The sequence below is a fragment of the Urocitellus parryii genome, chromosome 5, assembly GCF_045843805.1.
Source record: "Urocitellus parryii isolate mUroPar1 chromosome 5, mUroPar1.hap1, whole genome shotgun sequence".
Classification (NCBI taxonomy): Eukaryota; Metazoa; Chordata; class Mammalia; order Rodentia; family Sciuridae; genus Urocitellus; species Urocitellus parryii.
This window is the reverse complement of record NC_135535.1, coordinates 169,912,220-169,933,499: the sequence shown is the minus strand read 5'-3', so window position 1 is coordinate 169,933,499 and position 21,280 is coordinate 169,912,220. Positions and strand designations below refer to the sequence as shown.

At 34.7% G+C, this 21,280-nt stretch overlaps 1 protein-coding gene across 7 annotated transcripts in view; it reads right to left on the bottom strand.

Moving 5' to 3' along the window:
• The window catches only part of Nrg3 (neuregulin 3), a 1,010,915-nt gene that overhangs the window by 98,175 nt on the left and 891,460 nt on the right, over nt 1-21,280 (bottom strand). For 4 of the 7 annotated variants that reach the window (XM_077799160.1, XM_077799157.1, XM_077799161.1 and 1 more), the window contains exon 4: nt 13,683-13,709. In XM_077799160.1, the coding sequence (XP_077655286.1) occupies nt 13,683-13,709 (27 nt within the window). The remainder of the gene's footprint in view (nt 1-13,682; nt 13,710-21,280) is intronic. The other 3 variants (XM_077799162.1, XM_077799163.1, XM_077799159.1) reach the window with 1 other exon arrangement.

Below are 21,280 nucleotides of genomic sequence, written 5' to 3'. Positions count from 1 at the left end.
GAATGTGCCTTCCAGTGAGGCCATGTCAATGGATAAGTAAAGATTACTTGACTTCACCTGTTCCCAGTCCTACTGGAAAGGTCAACACCAAATACATTAATAACTAGGATTCCTAAGTGACCTAACTTGAAGCTACAACTTTGAGAAGTCCTCATTTTTAGAGGAATGCCATTTTTATTTCACTGATTAAACAGGGAGAGTCTCCACAAAAAGTACTGGTATTTGAGAGTCGATTCAGAACTAACCCTTGTGATCTTGTTTCATTAATGCTTTATTTACACTTTTTATATTTAATCATATAAGCAAATTAAGAGTTATAAAAAAGCATACAATATTTAAATTCATTTTAAACATGTTGATACAAGAAATATTGAGCTCTTCTGCTAATTATTGGGCTGGAGATGCAGCAATGAACAGTGCTACTATCATAGAACTTATTTTCTAGTGAGAAAGTGAGAAGAATCATAAGAATTGAATAAATAAACCAGATAGCAACAAACACAGTGGAGGAAACAAAAGATGCTGATCTAATTGAAACAGAAAACATATAAACTCGAGTGTCAGGAAAAGTATTTTGTAGAGTGTAATTCATCCCAGCACGGTAGTGCATGCCTATATTCCCAGTGGCTCAGGAAGCTGAGGCAGGAGGATTGTGGGTTCAAAGGCAGCCTCAGCAATTTAGCAAGTCCCTAAGCAACTCAGTGAGACCCTGTCTCTAAATAAAATACAAAGTAGGGCTGGGGATGTGGCTCAGTGGTTAAGTGCTCCCAAGTTCAATTCCCTGTATACACCCCCTAAAAAAAAGAGAAAGAAAGTGTAATTCAACTGCATTCTTTATGAGGAAAACCAACCCATATGCTGATAAGTAAGACAGATAAAATTGAGGGTGGAGCTAGTGCAAAAGCCCTGGTGTAGATAGAACAAGGAAAGTGATGTGGCAGAAGCAGTCAGAAAAGAAGGAAGAGTCATATCATGGAGGTCTTGGCATGGCAGTGTTTAGTGTCTGGATTTCATTCTCCACTAAAAATTTTTATGCAGGAAAATGACATGATCTTATTCACATTTTAAATAAAATGTTAAATGCAATTTAAATTATTATGTGCATTTCTTTGCTAATGAGAATCAATATTTCCACATTGCCTTTCTCAATTCCTGTTTAACGTCTCCACTAGGATGTTCCACTTCTTCTGGTCGCGAAAAAACCTTTCCTTAGAGACCCGTTCAGGGTCCACCTTTTGGGAGGCTGAACCTCAACCGGCTGTTTCCCCAAGCACTCTTCCCTCAGCTTTCTCTGCATCTGACACATCCTAATATGAAAATCGTCTTCACGATATCTACAGTGTTGCTCAAAGAGAATTTGGTGAAATTTCAAGTAAAATCCTGAGCATGTCCCATTAACTGGCATTCTGCCTGCAGTCAAACACTAAACTCAGCTGTTGACAGAATAAACTGTTTAAGAGAAATCTCTGCACTTCCCTCTTTGAAACCTCAGAACATTTTCTTTTGCAACAAGATAAAATTATGCTTTTTGGGGAAGGCAGACAGGGTCACTGTAATCTGCTCTGACCTCTTGATCGACCACATCAACTGCCATTCTTTTTCATGTCTGTGATGTTTATCCAATTACCTGGAACCTTTCACCATTTCCCAAAACCCCTGTACTCTTCCATCTTTATTTACCTTTGTTCTTCTTTTTCCCGTTTCTTTATATTTCTTTTCCTTGTCACCTAATTGTAGGAATATTTTAAAATTTTTTTCTCATGTCTTCAGATGCCCAGTCATTCTGAAGACATCTGAGAGATCATTCTTTTGTGTTTCTTTTATCGGGAGATTTATCTAAACACTAGGTCTATGAAACATGCTTCCCTGGACAAGTGATTTTTAAACTGTTGCCTTCCACGGACTTCTCCTTGAGATTCACAAGTGGACAGCTGCATACCAAAGGTTTGGGACCATTGTGCAGTAGAATTGTAGAGCCTGGTCTTTCCAACATGCATGTGGACCCAAACCCTATTTATGGGCATGTGTAAAAAAACATGCCAACAAGGCTCCTTGGTTCACGATAGATTCGTGTTCCACTAAACTCATCATAAACCAAGAATATTTTGTTGGAACTGTACAAAAGTCTATAGTACCTGTTGGCTCAGTAACATAGTGCATTGTACATAGTGCACAGTGACTCAGTGAACACCATAGATCATATGTTATTGACCTCCACAATAAGTGGATGAATGGGAGCCATGGGTCCTTACAGCAGCCCAACATCACAAGAGAGTATATTAATGTATATTGTTAGTTTGGAAAAAGTCAAAATTCTAAATTTAAAGTATGGCTCCTACTGACCATCTGAATTAGCATCCTACATGTTTAGAAAACTCTCTTCTTTAGTAAAACAAAACTTTGATGAAAATTTTTTTTTCCACTAACTGTATTAATTGTTTTACTTGTCTGTCCAAACAATGAATTGTGAACTTCTTGAATATTTTCCTTAATTAATGTAGTTCTAGCCTGATATGGCCCTATCTGTCATAGGAGGTCCCCACATTCTGACTGGATGAGCCATCATGAGCAGGCTCTCAGCTTAGGAAGAAAACGAGGATCATTTTAAATTTGTGACATCTTCAGCTGTTCCATTTTTTTTCACTTCTCTCTACAGATTCACCCTGGCTTCTGAATCAATTGCCAGAAAGAATTGGATATAGAAGACCATCTTTTTTTTTTTTTAAACTTTGAAGAGAATTACTTTCTTATGACAATCTGAATATTATCATTGCTTTTTTTTCCTCCCCTTTTTTTCTAATATGTTCCAGATATTTGGAATCTATTACCAATTCATGTATACTTTTTAGATATTTGGCATTTGTATATAGTCTACTTGATACTTATTAGTATATCAGATTCATTTGTATCTGATCTGACAATCTCTCAATTCAATTCTTCCTATATTAATTATCTTTTATAAATAAGGAATTACCCCTTATAAAAATTTCAATAATTTGATGAGTATTTAAGCTATTCCCTTATTTATGCCATTAATAAAAGCATTGCCCTTGAAACAACCAGAAACTCCACTCATTCAAATAGAATTGATCATCATTCAAATAGAATTTTTTGTTTCAAATCCACCTATAATTGAGTTGATGTAAAGCCTGTTTTACTACATTACACAAGAAATTCATGAGAATCTAACGTCTCACTGAAGTCTACGTATTTACTATCATAAAGAAACTTCCAATATAGTTGTTCAGCATCTTTGTGAAGAATGCTACATTATTCTAGCAAAGATATGCTGGACCTTTATTAGCTTTCAGTGAACTAAACTGCTATTTCTAATATTTAAAAACACACTTTCCTCAGTGTCTACAAAAGAAAATGTATTAACTGATTCTGAAATCTTATCTATACATGCATTCATAGTAATGTTCATTTTGCCATTTGTAAAAATTATAATTAAGATGTGTGCCTATTTTAAAAATGCATCATCTTGTTGTAGACTTTCCTCAAGAAAGATCACTGTTGAGTGCCACTGGGGAATAAAAGCCTGACACATCCATATCCTCTGTTAGATGATATTTGCCAAAAGAAATAGTGAGCTGAATCATCTCTCCATTGACTTTCCAAGTTAGTCACTTACGCAGTCTGTACTCATTAAGGAATGTTCAAATATAACTTCTATTGAGTATCCCACAGGAGAGACTAAGATGACAGATGACAGGAACCTTTTTGTACACATGGTAGAAGCATTATACTAAAAAATGAGGACTAGTTACAGAACTCTATTAACAACTGAAATACTGCCAGGATACAAACTCTGCATTACAATTAAGCCTTCCTTGTGAGACATGCTTAGCAGTCAGTCACCTATGGAATCCAAGAGCACAGGCAGGAGACAGATTTGGGTTCACATCCTATGTCTGCTATTTTCTTGCAAATTGGATATTTCAACTAAATAGACCTCAAGTTTTGTCACTTATAAGAATATAAATAGTTCTACTTCATACAGTCTTTTGAAAATTCAATAGATCATGTAACTTTTCTGGAACATGTCAAGCATTCAGAAATGTCAATTTGTTTTTCTCTAACATAATTTTTCTCGTAGTTCAACATAGCAAATAACACATATGCAAAACTAAACAAATACTGTTTGTCACACCCCACCCACCAACACACATATAAAATACTTATCCATAGAGTCTCATTTAATTTCATTAAAAATGATCTATTCAAATGAAAAAAGGATTTTGTTGTTGTTGTTAAAAATAAGTCTGGTTCAGAGATTTCAGCTAAGGGGAAAAAGATCTTCACTTCTGTATTGTAAGTCCAATTTACAAATTAGAACAGAAACTTGAATTCACTTGACTGATTCATGAACTTGTTAAAGAAAAAAACATACCAATCCATCTAAAATATTCAGGGTAAGTTTAAGGAAAATATTACCACTTATTATCACCTAAAAAGAATTGCACACATGGTCACCTCTCAAGAGATTATTGCTCATTAAAATATAGTATTGTTTTTACAAGGGGATGGAGGGATAATCAATATCTGGCCAAGCTGAAATGGTAACTATCAGTTATGAAAAAATGTAAATAAATTTCATACCAAGTACTTTACATTTATATTTCTAGGCCTTTATCATGAAGTCAGTGCCTTTTTTCTAGTTAAAAATATAATAAACAGACTGAATTACAAAATTTTATTAAGAATCTGAATATCTAAATTTCCTATGCTCTTTTTTTTTTTTTAAAAAAAAGTACACTAGATCTTGCTGAGACACTAAATATGCTATCCTAAAAACAATGTCATATCATAAATAAGACATTTAATTGACAGTGTTCATTTCATATTTCCTGATGAGAATGGAGGAAATTTGCATGAAATATACCTCATACTATTCAACTCTCGCTGTGTTTTATTTTTAATGTTTTAAAATGCCTCTGTATCTGCTTTTCTATAAATATCTTTGATGCCTACAATGTTCAATGTATCAGGGCATTGACAGAAAAACAGCAGCATAACAAATATTTCCAATGGACAGAGGAGGGACGTTCTGTGATTGAGCATCTGACACAGTAGTTAGATATTCCTCCAGTGTGAAAGCCCTCATCATAATCATTGTGCCTTCCAAGCATGGCCATGCCTGTCTGCCCTTTATCCAACTGTCTCATCTGTAGTACTGGTTGGAATTTTCACACAACCAAATGAGTATTTGAGTTTAAAATAAGTTTACATTTTCTATCTTGATCTATTCACACTCTGAGGGAAAGTTAGAACATCTGATCTTAAAATTTTCTATTTTCACTCATGCATGAGTTATGAATTTCTTGGTAATATGCTTAGTATCAACTCTTTTTATAAACATTTTTTTAATTTTTTTATTCTAATTTGTTGTATATGACAGAAGAATGATTACAATTCATATTACACATATATAGCACAATTTTTCATATCTCTGGTTATTTACAAAGTATATTCACACTATTTGTGTCTTCATACATGTCCTTAGGGTAATGATATCCACCTAATTTCACCATCTTTTTTATCCCTTCTTTTCCCTCCCACTCCTTTGCCCTATCTAGAATTCATCTAATCCTCCCATGCTTCCCATCCCAACCCCATTATGAATCAGCCTCCTTATATCAGACAAAATATTAGGCATTTGTTTTTTTTTTGTGACTGGCTAACTTCATTTAGCATTATATATTCCAACTCCATCCATTTACCTACAAATGCCAAGATTTTATTCTCTTTTATTGCTGAGTAATATTCCATTGAGTATATATATATATATATACACCACATTTTCTTTTTTTTGTTGTTGGTTGTTCAAAACATTACATAGTTCTTGATATATCATATTTCACACTTTGATTCAAGTGGGTTATGAACTCCCATTTTTACCCCATATACAGATTGCAGAATCACATCAGTTACACTTCCATTGATTTACATATTGCCATACTAGTGTCTATTGTATTCTGCTGCCTTTCCTATCCTCTACTATCCCCCCTCCTCTCCCCTCCCCTCTTCTCTCTCTATCCCCTCTACTGTAATTCATTTCTCCCCTTTGTATTATTTTTCCCTTTCCCCTTACTTCCTCTTGTATGTAATTTTGTATAACCCTGAGGGTTTCCTTCCATTCCCATGCAATTTCCCCTCTCTCTCCCTTTCCCTCCCACCTCTCATCCCTGTTTAATGTTAATCTTCTTCTCATGCTCTTCGTCCCTACTCTGTTCTTAGTTACTCTCCTTATATCAAAGAAGACATTTGGCATTTGTTTTTTAGGGATTGGCTAGCTTCACTTAGCATAATCTGCTCTAATGCCATCCATTTCCCTCCAAATTCTATGATTTTGTCATTTTTTAATGCAGAGTAATACTCCATTGTGTATAAATGCCACATTATTTTTATCCATTCGTCTATTGAAGGGCATCTAGGTTGCTTCCCACCCTGAACGCGCCCGATCTCGTCTATAAACATTTTTTACAAGTGTAATTCTAGGTTTTGTACGGATATCCAAATTTCCGCCCTAATTATGTCAGCTTTAGTCTTTAACTGACATTGTATTTCAGATCAGTGTTTGTTGAAATTTCCATAGTACCAATCCCAAAGCATTATTAAAAAAATTCATGAATATAATTAATGAAAAATTCTTCTGCATGTTGACTGTTCTGCAGAAACTGGGTTTGGCATGGCTTATTCAATAGGATAATTATTCCTTAAACTTAACAAATCAACTCAGAAAAGATATTTGGCTAATTGTTTTTGCTGAAGTTGATATCCTGTCTTCAGTTCTAAAGTGATGATCCTGAAGAAATCACAGACTCAGAGAAAGTGAAAAATCAAGGTTCACCCCAGTATGGAAGTGATATGGGGCCATGAATTGGCAATACGGCATCACTTGGAATAGCTTATCCATTTTGGCTGATACTCAAATATCTCATTTCTCACGATGCTGTCCTCAAACTTTGCAAATGCATTTTTTTGTTGTTTTGTAATTTTTTACAATTAAAATATTTTAAGAGCATTTTTAGAACTTACTTATATGTAGCTTTCTTTCTTTTTAGTCTTAGAGTTCTTGTATTTTGAGGGATGAATAATATTTATCTACACCTTCAATAAAATTATATATCTGGGATATAATAAGTGCGATAAACATACATTGACTAAATAATGACTGGATTGTTGAGATATGATTTGGAGTTCACTGATACAAAACAAGAACTTATTAAAACAATATAAAGTGTTTAGCTTTTGCATATGATCAATGTGGGTCACTGAAAGTATAAATTTAGGGAAAAGATATATATGCTTTAGATCATTATGTTATAACTCATGTTTCATCTTAAGGAAAAACAAAATTAATATTGTTCTAAGCAAGAAGAGAAAAATTCAGAAGAAAGGTATTCTGGAAGTCATTAAAACAGAAGTATAGAACATGGTTAAATAAGATTTATTGCAAGTATACAAGTTTGTTTCAACTCTGAAAATCTATTAATGGTTATACTTTGCATTAATAGGCTAAAAACAACATATTATAATATCAATAATTTAGAAAGAGCATTTGACAAAATATAACAATCATTTGTGATTAAAAAAAACTCAGTAAAATAGGAACTCCCTCAACTGAGTAAAGAATATCTACAAAAACTCTGTACCTACATTCTACCTAATGGGGGAAAATTAAAGTTTTCTCACTAAGACTAGGCTCAAAAGGATGTCTTCCCTTACCACTACTTTTCAACATCACATTGGAAGGCCTAGTTAATTAAATAAGAAAAGGAAATAAAATACATACAGATTTAGAGGGAAGAAACGAAACTTTCTTTGCAGATGACATGATCATTAATATAAAAATATGAAAGAATCAATAATAAAAATGCTTCTGAAACTATCAGCCACTTATAGCCATGTAGCCGACTATCAGGTTAACAGTCTATTATTTTCCTAAATACCAGTAATGAATAAGTAAAAATTTGAAATGGAAATAATTGAACCATTTACATTAGTACCTCCCAACCAAATAAAATGCTTAGGTATAAGTTGAACAAAACATATATTAAGATCTTATGAAGAAAACTACAAAACTAATGAAAAAATTTAATTAGTGGAGATATATTTTATAATCACAGGCAGAAAGGATCAATATTGTCAAGTTATTGTTTTTTCCAACTTTATATATAAATTCAATGTAAAATCTCAAAATCTCAGCAAGTCATTTTGTTAATCTTGTTAAACTGATTGATTCTAAAGATTATAAAGAGGTACAAAAGATCTAGTACAGTTAACATAATACTGATGGACAAGATGTATACAACAACCTGACTTTAAGATTTAGTAAAATAAACCTACATAAATATAGTCAACTGATCGTTGACAAAGGAGCAAGGAAAAAACTAGTCTATTCAACAAATGGTGCTGAAACAACATCCACATGAAACAAAAAGAATCCAGGGGTAGACTTTTTCTGCTTCACAAAAAAAGTAATTCAAAATGAATCAAAGTCTTCAAGGCAAAATGCAGAACTGTAACACTTTTGGATTATAACAGGAGAAAATATAGATCATGTAGAGTTTGGCAATGACACTTAACATACAACAATAAAGGTGAGATCTACAGAAGTAAGAATTTATAAGCTTCACTGCCTTTTTCCCATTACCATAGTTCTATAAAACCAAGAATTTGTGCTCTGTGGTATGTACTGCCAAGAGAAGAAAGAGAGAAGCCACAGACTGACCGAAAATGTTTGCAAAGGACATATCTGATAAAGAACTGTTATCCAAAATATACAAAGACTTTCAAAACTCAGCAATAAGAAAACAAACCCATTAAAACTGTGCCAAAACCTTCATGTTCATCTCACTCAAGAAGAAGTGCAGATGGCAAATAAGCTCATGAAAAGATGCTCTATATCATAAGTCATGAGGAAAATAAAAGAATGAGATGCCACTACACAACTATTCCAGTGGCTAAAATCCAGAACATTGATGATATCCAACCCTGGAAAGAATGTCAAGCTACAGCAACACTCATTTTTTTTTATTACTGGCTGAAATGCAAAATGATATAGATACTCTGAAGGCAGCATGATGATTTCTTTCTTTTAAAACTAAACATATTCTTACCATCTGACCCACAAATCACATTCCTTGGAATACACAAAAGAATTTAAAAACATCTCTATACTTATATTTCCAGATAAAACTTAAAAGCAACCAAGATATCTTTTAGATATCTGTGTTATATTTGGACAATGAAATAGTATTCAGCACAAAAAGTAATGTACTTCAAGCCTTAAAACGCATGGAGGAATCACTAAGTGAAAGAAGTCAACATGAAAAGTTTTGACTCCGACTCTTTCCATTGTGGAAAGGGCAAAAATCATGGTGATTATTAAAAAATCAGTGATAGGCAAGGGTTAGGGAATGAAAAGATGAACATGAAGGATTTTTAGGATAGGGCAACTACTTTGCATATATAATGGTGTTTACATGTCATTATGCATTTGTCCAATCCCATAGAACACATAACGTGTGTGAACCCTATGTGAAACACAGATTTAGATGAGTATGAGTTATTGTTGGTTCATGATCTCCAACAAATGTACCATTCTTGCAGGAAATGTAGGTAATGGCTGGGGGGTTGGAAAGAGTGTATATGAGAAAGCTCTGAAATTTTACTCAGTTTTGCTGTAAACATAAAACTGCTATAAAAATAAAACTTATTAAGGCAATTTGTACACAGGCATACACATACACACATGGAACTGGCATTGACCTATTGTCAACTTAACAGGAAACTGTTTAAGTCTACATTTCTGCTTCCCAGTTAAATTTTTAGCTATTTTTACCTAGAGATGCCTTAATATTTAGTATGATAGAACTTTACCCATAAGGATTATGTAATCACAAATTGTATCTGAAAATATTTGTTCCTAAAATGACAAGCAGAATTTTAATTATTCAGAGCAAGCTATAAGCATGAACTACTAAGGTCAGTGAAATCATTGTACCCAATAATTTTATAAATCCATTGACCATTCCAAGCAATCCTTTATTAGCTGTCATTATTTACATGCATAGTGCACATCCCTTTAATTCTGATGTTTTGTTCAACTCCTTTTCTCCAAAGCAATATCTACTGCTGGAGTCAAACTATCAGCAATTCATCTCAAGTCCTCAATATAACCTTGGTCTTGAGAGTTGTACAGATGAACTACACAATAATCTATTATTTTTCCTGTGCCTGTAACTGCATTCCTCTAAGTGAGCTCTACAATAGACCTCAATACATATTTTGGTTACATAGCACTATAAGTTATCATGTCTTCTCAATAAGATGGACACTGCTCCATTTCTTTTAACAATGATAATTAACACTTACACAGCAATTTTCACTTGCTGTAACTGTGGTCATTCTGCTTATAGTATCTGATCTCCTCCAGCCCCACAAATAGCTATGCAGAATCTTCTGTGTTTGTGGCATCCTGCTAAACAACTAAAAGAACTATTATTCTCTGAGCTTGCAATCATCTCAACCCAGCAGGAAAAATTTCTCTGGCCATGAAGCCTAGTGCCCACATTACTTAAAATCACTGTTGATGCTCATACCTTCAGGCCTCTAATCCCTGTTATCATTGCCACATAAGAAGAATGCAAATTGCTTACCCTTCTCAATAGTTTTTACTCTATGGCATCAAACTGTGCCTATAATTTTCTGTAATTTGTGACCCATGACTGTTTTCTTCTCTTCTTCAACTTTTCTTGCTGAAATTGCTTATCTACATTCACCAACACCCCTTTACATTACTAGTCTCTTAATTCATTTCCTCTAATTGCAATTGTAACCTAAATTTTATCTGAAAAATTTATTTTTCTACCTTTAAAAATTATTCTTTGTCTGTTGCAGTGGCACATGCCTGTAATCTTAGTGGCTTGGGAGGCTGTGACAGGAGGATTAGGAGTTCAAAGCCAGCCTCAGCAATGATAAGGTGCTATGCAACTCATTGAGAGCCTATCTCTAAATTAAATACAAAATAGAAGTGAGGATGTGGCTCAGTGGCCAAGGGCCCCTGAATTCAATTCCTGGTATCCCCCAAAATTATTTTTTGGTACCGAAGATTTAATCCAGAGGTGCTTTACCACTGAATGACACCCCCACTCCAGCCATTTTTCTTCTTATTTTGAGACAAGGTCTTGCTAACTGTTTAGAGCCTAAGCTGCTGAGGCTGGCCTCAAACTTGTAATCGTCCTGCCTCAGCCTTTTGAGTGGCTAGGATGACAGGCTCTTGTGAAAAATCTTGTTAATTTAAAATTTATATCATGGATACTGTGGTGAAGATTACTAAAAATCCATTTCTCTTTTCTCTTATAGTCACTAAGCATCCAATTCTCAGCTACTCTTGCAATAAGATGTGGATATATTATTAAGGTATAGATAATAGAATGCTAATTTTAAAAAAATGTGATGTGAGCCCTTTTAGACCAAGTCTCTTATGGAATTGATGTGCATCCACTGTTTTCTTCACTTGTCTACTGGCTAGATACAGATGAGAAGTAACCTATTGATATTGAAACCCAACAATTAGAAGGAAACTTGGATCCTCGATTCAGTACTTGGAAGAAAGCTAATCATCTGCCTACCAGGAATACCTGCCATGGACAGGGAAAAATAGTAGCAGTAAACAAATTGCTATTGTGACTGAACCATTAAAATCGTGGGCTCTCCCTTTTGAAGCAACTGGTATTGCCCTTGTCTGCATGTAACAAACCCTTCTCATTGCCATCTTTTGACTCAGGTATAGTCCATCTCATTTACTGAAGACTGTGACACAGAATAAGCAATTTTTCTCCCTATTTAACCCTAATGTCATCAAGAGCAACTCTACTTGACAACCTATCACAAACCACTGCCCTCTCACATCCTTGACCTCTAGTTTCAAATTGTTTCCTCCTTAACCTCAACTTCATTATTCACCTTCAAAACATAGTTTGGAAACTGTCAACGCCTATAACTCCTCTTTCTTCAAAATCATTAATCAAATTTCCACATTACTACAGTCTCCTACCCATGTCACCAATTTGTTCAAGTAGTTCTGTCATGGCTATTAATTGATTTCATCCTTTCTTCATTGCCTTCCACACCTACCTTACATTCCATGGTACTTCATATAAATACTATTCTGATTTTTATTACCTTTCCGAGTTTCAATCACATCTACCCAGTGAAAACCCAAACCTGCAGGAATTTAGCTGTCTGCCTTTCCTCTGGTGTAATATCTAGAAAAAAGAGCACTAATGAACAAGACACAGCATGGAAGACCATGTATAAATATGCAGTCACTAATCTCTAATTAACTTTCAATACATTCAGTACTATAATGACCAAACTGACATCTCCTCTCAAATATGTCAAAGGCATGCCAAAAGAACATTTCCACAACTCATATAGTATGCATTTACTACAAATATGTTCTTTCAGTACTATCTCAATAAGTAGCTTACCCCTTAGCTAAATATGCAAACAAAACTTGCAGACAGTCTTGATCATCCTCTCCTTACAACTTCCAACGTTAATCCCTTTTCAATACTTGTTGATAGTACTTCCTAACAGTCTATAAATCTCACCCCATATTCCTGTCATCACATTAGTTCGAAATAATATCAGATTGCCTGGAATAGTTCTTACAATACTTGCAATTTTATTTAAGAATTATTATCTGGTTATTATCTGTGTGCTTACTAGACTGTAAGTTCTGTTCATTTTCATTATTTTTATATGCAGCATTTTGCAATTTTTTTCTTTCCTTATAATGACTTGAAAGATATTTGCTGAATAAATGGTAAATGGCAAAATTAATAAAAGTAAATAAATATCATCATTATTATCTCAATTATCATATACATATGAAGAAAGTAATCATGTAAGAAAAAAAAAGCAGAGCATAAAAAACCTGGATCCAAATTTACATCTCTTCAATTTCAGTGACTCCAACTCCTGAGTATATTTTCATTCGTGAACTGTGATGCATATTGAACTTTATGGAAAGCTCTTCTTTTATTAATTATAGTAAAAACTCACATTTATCTCTTTTAATACAATTATCTACATATTCAGAAAATAATGTGCCTTTAAAAGTGCACTGAAAATAGTCTAAAAAGAAATATTTTAGTTTTGTAAATGGAAATGTTTATGAGCTCACACTCCAAATTATGATGGATACCAAAATGTATCCAAAGTATATCATGCTAGAGGAAAAGGGATTAGAGCATAAAATAAGACAAACTGACATTTTAACGGTTGTTTTCTAACATTTATTAATTTTGCCAAGTTGTAGATACTGCACTAATAAATTTATATGTGCTGTAAAATAGAAACCATTATTATCCCAATTTTACAGATAAGAAAATTTAGAATTAGAGGAAACAATCAAAGCCAGGAGTCAAATCTAACTTGTATAGGATTCCAGAAGCACTTAACATTAAATTGTCTTCCAAACAAGTAGTTAAGTCTTTCATTTGAGTCATTAGTTAGTGAAAAATGGACTAAAACTTTTTTTTTAGTTCTAATAGCATCTGATAATGAGCCATTTTAATTATAATCAGATGGGAAAGGAAAACAGTATGTACATTATAAAACTTAACTTTTCCAGGATATTTAAGGAGCAAATTGTTTAGTCTTACCCATGAATTCAATCCCCAAGTGGTCTGCTACACCAAAGTCAGCATGGGAAGAAAGGAAACAGAAAAAGAGAAAAAGGTTAGAAAGAAATCCACATAAGAAAATCAGTGCTTACAAGACTGACCTTCCAAGGCTAGGAATGTGTCTCAAGTTTAACCACGTTTTTTTCAGAAATGTAAATTCCAGATATTGATCAACATTTCCCAAAGCCACTGAACTACAGCTTGGAATTTCAGATGGAATAATTATGCATCAGTTACATAGCATACTAAATATAAATTAAGTGAAAAAAATGGAGAGAGAGAAACTATGTAAATAAAAAAATACCTCACACTAATGTTATTTGCTGAATCTATCATATTCTATGTAGATTAACTACTTGTTCAACATTAACACATTTGGAACTCTGGGATAATAAGAATGACATGACCCTAACCAAGCAATGACAAGACCTTACTAGGTGATCTGCACATCAACAAAACAGGAATGCTGGACTGAAAAATATAGCTCACTTGGTAGAGTGCTTCCCTTGTATGCACAAAGCCTTGGGTTAAATCCCCAGCACCAAAAAACAAAAACAAAAAAAAAAAAGAAAGAAAAAAGAAATTAATGCTATTAAACTTTTTATGATCATTTTTTAATTTGCCTCATGAGGAACCTATTATGGTTAGGACTAAAAATCTTACAAAGTTCACAAAGTTTCAGGCAGATCTTGGGCACAAATCCAGTGCTTCTGACCCTCAAGTCCCAGGACTACTCAAATTGACGGCCCCATTCTGTTGAAAACAAATGGCAGATGTGTCTACTTCTATTCTCTGTGCTTGTGGATAGTGGAGAGTTTCAACAAACCAAAGTACACCTATGATGAGCAGGTTAATGAAGTGCACTGGGTAGCTACCAACAGACATTCAGTTTTAAACTTTATTTAAATGGTGCTTGCTTTCTTTTAATCTATTTTGTACTTATTTGCTTTTTATGTTTATCACATTACTTGTTTTCTATTGTATTAATATTTATCTGAAATAAGTGGGAAAAAGTATTTATGTGACTATTTGGTCCTAAGACAACTGAACATTTTATGAATTCTGTTCAGCAAATAAGCATTTCCATTTTAAAAAAGTAGTTTCCTTTGAATATTTAAATATTTCCCCTGTTTATCACTAGTTCACTTTTAATTTTTTTGTGCTGAAATATGTATGTACCATAAAATTTGCCATCTTCACCATTGTAAGCATACTATCCAGAGGTGTTAACTATATGCACAATGCTTCATGATCACCACCACTATTTTTCCATTGTCCCAATCAAAAGCTCTGTATCTCTTTTCCCTTGCCCACCACCCCTGGAAATCTCTACTTTCTGTCTCTGATGAGCTAATATGCCAATAAAAATCTAATTTTTAACTTATTTGAACCTATTTCCATTGAGAAATGTCTGCTTTTACAAAGAAAGATGGTGACTGTTTCTAAAAGATAGATGCAGCCCTTTCTTGGCACAATGTTTTTCAACTGGCTGCTCTCTGCTGATGTGTACTATGATCGACATCTGGCACATTTTCATGAGCAGGCAGAATCTCATTCTCCATGAGTTCAGAAATCAGTTGAAGACCACAGAGAAAAACCTGTGGTCATTCTTTGCAATAAGTATTCTAATGGAAAAGCAGAAAATGTGCCTTGACTGGAGAGGTGAGGGACTCATAAGCTTGTTCCTGGGAGGGAGAGAATGCAATACAAAAGAATTGGTTTTGTGGAAATACTGACAAGAACATGTTGTGTTCTTGTACAAATTGGAAGCTTCGGGACTCTGTGCACATAAAACTTTGAAGAAATGCTCAAGTTGTAGTATTTAAAAATAAGGATTTGGATGATATTACTTGTTATAAAACTAAAGATAAGGAAGAAAAGAAGACTGAATAAAAGGAAAATTTTATTCAGAAGCAAAAGAACAGGAAAGAAATCAAGAGAGGGCTATTTATAGGAATCAGGGAGCAAAACACCCCAAATACTTGACCACAGACATTGGTCCATTCAACTGGGTAGTCAAAAAGTCACTAATCTCAGGCTGGTTGAATAAGAACTTTCCAGTGAATCAGAGATGGCTCAACTGACTGCCTATAGCCTGTTTTGCTGGCAAGTGAACTAATGACTATTTTTCATTCTTCCATGACCTTCACCGTTTCACCTCTGTGTATAACAGGACATAGAGAATTGGGATTTTGAGAATGTGTAGATTAAATTAAAAGTGAGTAGTATATTTGATAAATCAGAGGCCAATCTGAACAGCTTATAGGCACATTTAATTCATTATAGTAGCAAAGACATTAACTGGAATGGAAAATTACTCAAACACTGAAAGGTAAAAGTAGACATCTTGAGAAAAAAGAGAACTGCCCTTGTTGTTTTTGTTGTTAGCAGCACTAAACCCAGGGGCAATGAACAGCAGAGCCACTGTTGGGGAATTCTTTTTATTTTTTGTTTTGAGAAAGTTGTTTAGGGTCTCCCTAAGTTACTGAGACTGGCTTTGAGCTGGTGATCCCCCTGCCTCAGCCTCACAAGCTGCTGGGATTTCAGGTGTGTGCCATTGCACCCAACCTGTCTTAATAGAAAAATTACATGAGGTTATTGGAGCTGTAATGGCTTCAATAATATAAAAATTACATCTGATTAATGGAGCAAGTGGCATTTATATTATTGGACATTAAAGGGAAATTATTTACTAAGTTCTATAATGGCTTATTCATGGAAGCTGACATCACTGAACATATAAGTTCATATGCTAAACACTGTGCTACTATTACAGATTTGAAGACACTGATAGGTTATGGCTCACACAGAAGGATCATGAAAATCCATGAAGAACAGATGACAAAATAAATTACTTTGTTATGTGAATCATACACTGAACACAAACCACAATTTCACAGAACCCTTCACTTGCTATTTTTCAAACCAAAAACCTTCCTGATGATATTCAGGCCAGCAGCACAACTTCAAGAGGAATGAAAGGAGAAGTAATCTTTTATAGTTCTTTTATTCATTTACTAAACAAATTATATGCCAAGAACTGAATCAATACTGGGTTGGAAGAGAAGACACACAACTTAAGCAAAATCCATTTGATTTTCCATACAGCATGCATAGTTTCCACTTTTCAACACACCTTTGGGTTATCTAGCTGTGAATAACATTTACTAAGCACTTATTATGTACTAGGAACTGCTTTAAGTAGTATCTCACAGTAACTTATGAGATTGTCACTGCACACACTTTACAGGTGATGAACAGATGTACAGAGAGGTGAACCAACTTTTCCCAATCCAATATGCTTGTAAGCAGTGGGAACACGATTTTTGAGCCTAAGCAGCTTGACTCAACCGCCAATTATACTCAGAGTTCACATATGCCCTCCCTGTGAAAAATCATCTAGTGTTTAGAAAGTCATCAGGTAATTGGCTCTTCAGGGAGGGATAATTTAATCCACTTAAGAGAACAAGTTGTTCTCAAGGATCCTCAGGCACAGTTGAAGCACCACTTAGTTACTTGCTTGGTCCTAGTTCATTGATAAAGTGCCAAAGGAGTCAAACAGGCAAATAGTTACTATTATTTCTTTAGTTACCAAGAAAATTTCTTCATGATGAAGCTGACCTATTTATTTGCACAAAAGCAAATGATTAAAAAGTTTTGTCTGAAAATATTCCAAACATTAATCCAAATAATCTTGAATTTGGCATTATATTTAAAAAAAATACCAGCAGCTCTGCTTCAGATATGAAATATTCTTAAGGTGTAGGGACAAATATAACTCATATAATAAATATTGTACAACACATAACAAAGTTAGACAAAATGAATATTCTATAATGTCAGAATTTCTGGAATGCTAGAAACTCAAGCCCCAAATTATTCCTTTTTATACTTTTTGATCAAAGTTATATATATTCACGTGTACTACATGATGTTTTAAAAGAAGTAGCATTGTTAAATGGATAGTTTAAGCTAAGAAACATATGCTTACACCATATATTAGCTTTTCTGTGTAATGAGAATGCTTAAACTCTACTAATATGAATTGTCAAGTACAATCTGTTGTTATTAACCATGTCACTACATTGTACAACAGATCTTGACTGATTCTACATCTAGCTGAAATTTGAGGTTCTCACATATTTCTGAAGTGTGCAGCATTCAAAATCCATGAGCAATTTAAAACCTGTTCTTTGTCTGCTGATGGATAATGAGAGGCTACCTGAAATTCCCCTAGAGTAGGCAGACTGAGAAAAAGCAAGCAAAAACAATTCTGGACTCAATTCCAAACCCAGTGCCAGGCAGTGCAGGATCAAACAGCAGGAATGTGGCTTTCAGCACCAATTTTGTGTTAAAAGTAACTTAAGGCAACTCTGTCATAGACGAGTCCCAAATGTGATCATGTAAGCCACTGTTCCAAGGGACGTGGAAAAACATGTTACATGAAAGTCTATAGATCTGTGTCTTAAAAGGTTAAAATACTGGCTTACTGTTCAAAGAGCTGCTCCAATGCAAGACATCCCCCAAAGTCTTCTGCTGTGTGTGCTAGTGAGGTTCCTGCTGGGAGTTCAGGAGGCAGCCTTTCCCAGCTTGAGGTAAATATTTGCATGCTCCTGTAGTACTCTGTGAGCCAGTGATCTGCCGTGCCCGCTCGGGGAACTACATGCCATAGAAGTGTGGAGCATATCACCCACTCCATTACAAAACATGTCAGTTATAAAGGGTTTATCTTAATAATGGAACTGAAATCTGCCACTCTGTAGATTCCACCCACAGATCCCTGTCAAATGAATTTTCTCTGGTGACACTTTGGGAAAAAGTCATCCATCTTTAGAGAGAAGACTTTAGCTTTAGATGCATAAAGATAGTATGTTGGGTACTGAATATGTGCTGATCTTTAACACCCGAGTTCCTCATTCTCTAGCAGTTTCTAGAATCACTGGCAAGATCTGTAATTGTCTCTGGCTGCAATAGTGGATCCATGTATCCTTCTCCTAAATGAGATCATAGACAGAGTGATGAGATGCCATTTGTTGAGACATTGTCATGTATGTCCCCACCTGTTACAGCAAAATAGGCAGACTCAGAAGGAGTGAGACAGAGTCCAGGGTTTCTGATGAGGAGAAGATTGAGGACTGGGGATATCCAGCTATTTGAGTCTGAAAAGCAATACATGGGGTTTATAGAGTATGTACTTTTCAAACAGTGAGGGGGTCAAAGAACAGAGAAACAGGGTTTGCAACAGGGTAGAGAACATGTAGCTGTGTTGTTAGAGAGGAGAGACCCTAGGTAGTCTCTAAGAGAATCTGGCAGCAGAGTAGAGAAACAAGCAGACCTGAATCTCTCATGTCTCAAAACCTTTAGAGGGGAAGGTGGGAGGAACAGAGATTTGTCAGAGTGTGAGCACATTCTTGGAGGGGGAGACATGAAAGTCCTTCTCCAGGTATTGTGCTTGATTCCATAATATATCTTAAAAGAGGAGGGATATTATCATTTCATCCTTCTTATACCTACTTATTGTAAGCATTAGGATACGAATGCCGGTCTGATTCTAAGTTCCATGCTTCTTTCACTAATTTATACTACCTCTTTAAACATATTATTTTTTTAAAAGTACATAGGACTTTAGAAATTATAAATGGCCATGAATACAATGTAAAAAATAAAAACATGTAATTATAAAAAATTGGTATCTTTTTTAATACCTGATATTTCCTAATTTTCTGTCCCACTTCTTTCTAGTCTCTTTTCTTTACCTGTAAAATAAGCTGAATATCAGTTTTACACAAAGCCACAATGCATCATGTGTCTGTTATAGGACTATCCATGGCCATTTCAGTTCTAGATCTCCCTCACCTCCATCACATTGGAGCTCACATCCTTTTCCACGATTGAGTGTAGGCCATGACATTATTACTGTGGCCAGCCTCCCACCAGACAGACCATTGATCACAAAGAAGGTGAAAAACTCTTTTGCAGCAAAGCACAAAGCTTCTCTCTCCTTTCTTTGGGCCCGGTGACAGAATATGACCTCTTGATGTTTTCTTTCTATAAGATTTATTGTTGATTTCTGTTGAACACAGATACTCTCATTTTCTAAATAAGAGCGTTCATTTGTATTAAAGGGGACAATGCAGGAAGCCATGGAGACTGGGCCAAGTGTTACTGTACTGCAAACTTCAGATGGGCATTTTGTTCCATAGATGAAGTATCAAAAACAGGATTTCAACTGAGGTTCCTCAGTGACCATTTGCTTAACCAACCCCTCAAAGATGAATCTTGCCTAAAGAGCTTATGGATTTTCTAGGGAAAATATTTCGGAGCATTAAAAATCAACTGTAATTCCATTTTCTGACTAAATAATTGTGTAAGAATCACCACTGTGTGAAGGAAGAAAACTTCAGTCAAAATCATCTATGCTTTTTTTGCTTACATAACTAATATAGTAGATACGTAGAAGTGAATTGCACTAGGACTTCTTGCTTCTCTAACACAATTAATTACTCTTTTCATGTTTTATCAATTTTCTCACACTTTCATATTTTTTTCACTGGGGATTTCTATACATATTATTTTATATAATCTTAAAATTAGCCTAGAAAGTAGAACTACTGAGCCCTCATTTGACAGCTGAAGAATAAGCTTCTGTGAAAAACCAATGGACTCATTTCCATCCTACATTCTTAGGATGGAAAAATAGCATAAATCTCAGGAAGGAAGGGTACTAATGTCTATTGTTTATCACTCCAGACTATCACAGAATCTGATGTTTTGTAGCTCGTCAATGCATATTTCCAGAATGAATGAAATGCCACCCTTGCCTGCTGCATATGATGTATCCACCTCTTACAGAGCATGCCCAGCCTGTCCTCTATCATCACTTAGTATCCACAATGTTTCCAGAAAACTCCTTCAAATCAAATTATATTACCACTTACATAACTAGAGATTATTACCTGAGAAGGCCCAACACATGCATACATATTTTTAATTTATTTTTATTTTCATTTATTCTAATTAGATATATATGACAGTAGAATGCATTTGGACACATCATATATAAATTGAATGTAACTTCTCATTCTTCAGGTTGTACACGTTGTAGAATCACGTGGACTGTGTAATCATTTATGCACATAGGGTAATAATGTCTTATCCATTATACTAACCTTTCTACCCCCACACCCCTTCCCCTTCCTTTACTCCCCTCTGCCTAGACCAAAATACCCCTATTTTCCCCATCCCCACTCCCTTATTGTGAATTACCATCTGCATATCAGAGAAAAAATTTGGTCTTTGGTTTTGGGGATTGGATTATTTTGCTTAGTATGGCATTCTCCAGCTTCATCCATTTTACCTGCAAATGTCATAATTTCATTCTTCTTTAAGGCTGAGTAATAGTCCATTGTGTATATATACAATATTTTCTTTAACATTCATATATTGAAGAGCATCTAGGTTCCATATGTTGGCTATTGTGAATTGAGATGCTATAAACATTGATGTGGCTGCATTACTATAGTATGTTTATTTTAAGTCCTTTGGGTATAAAACAAGGAGTATGACAGCTGAGTCAA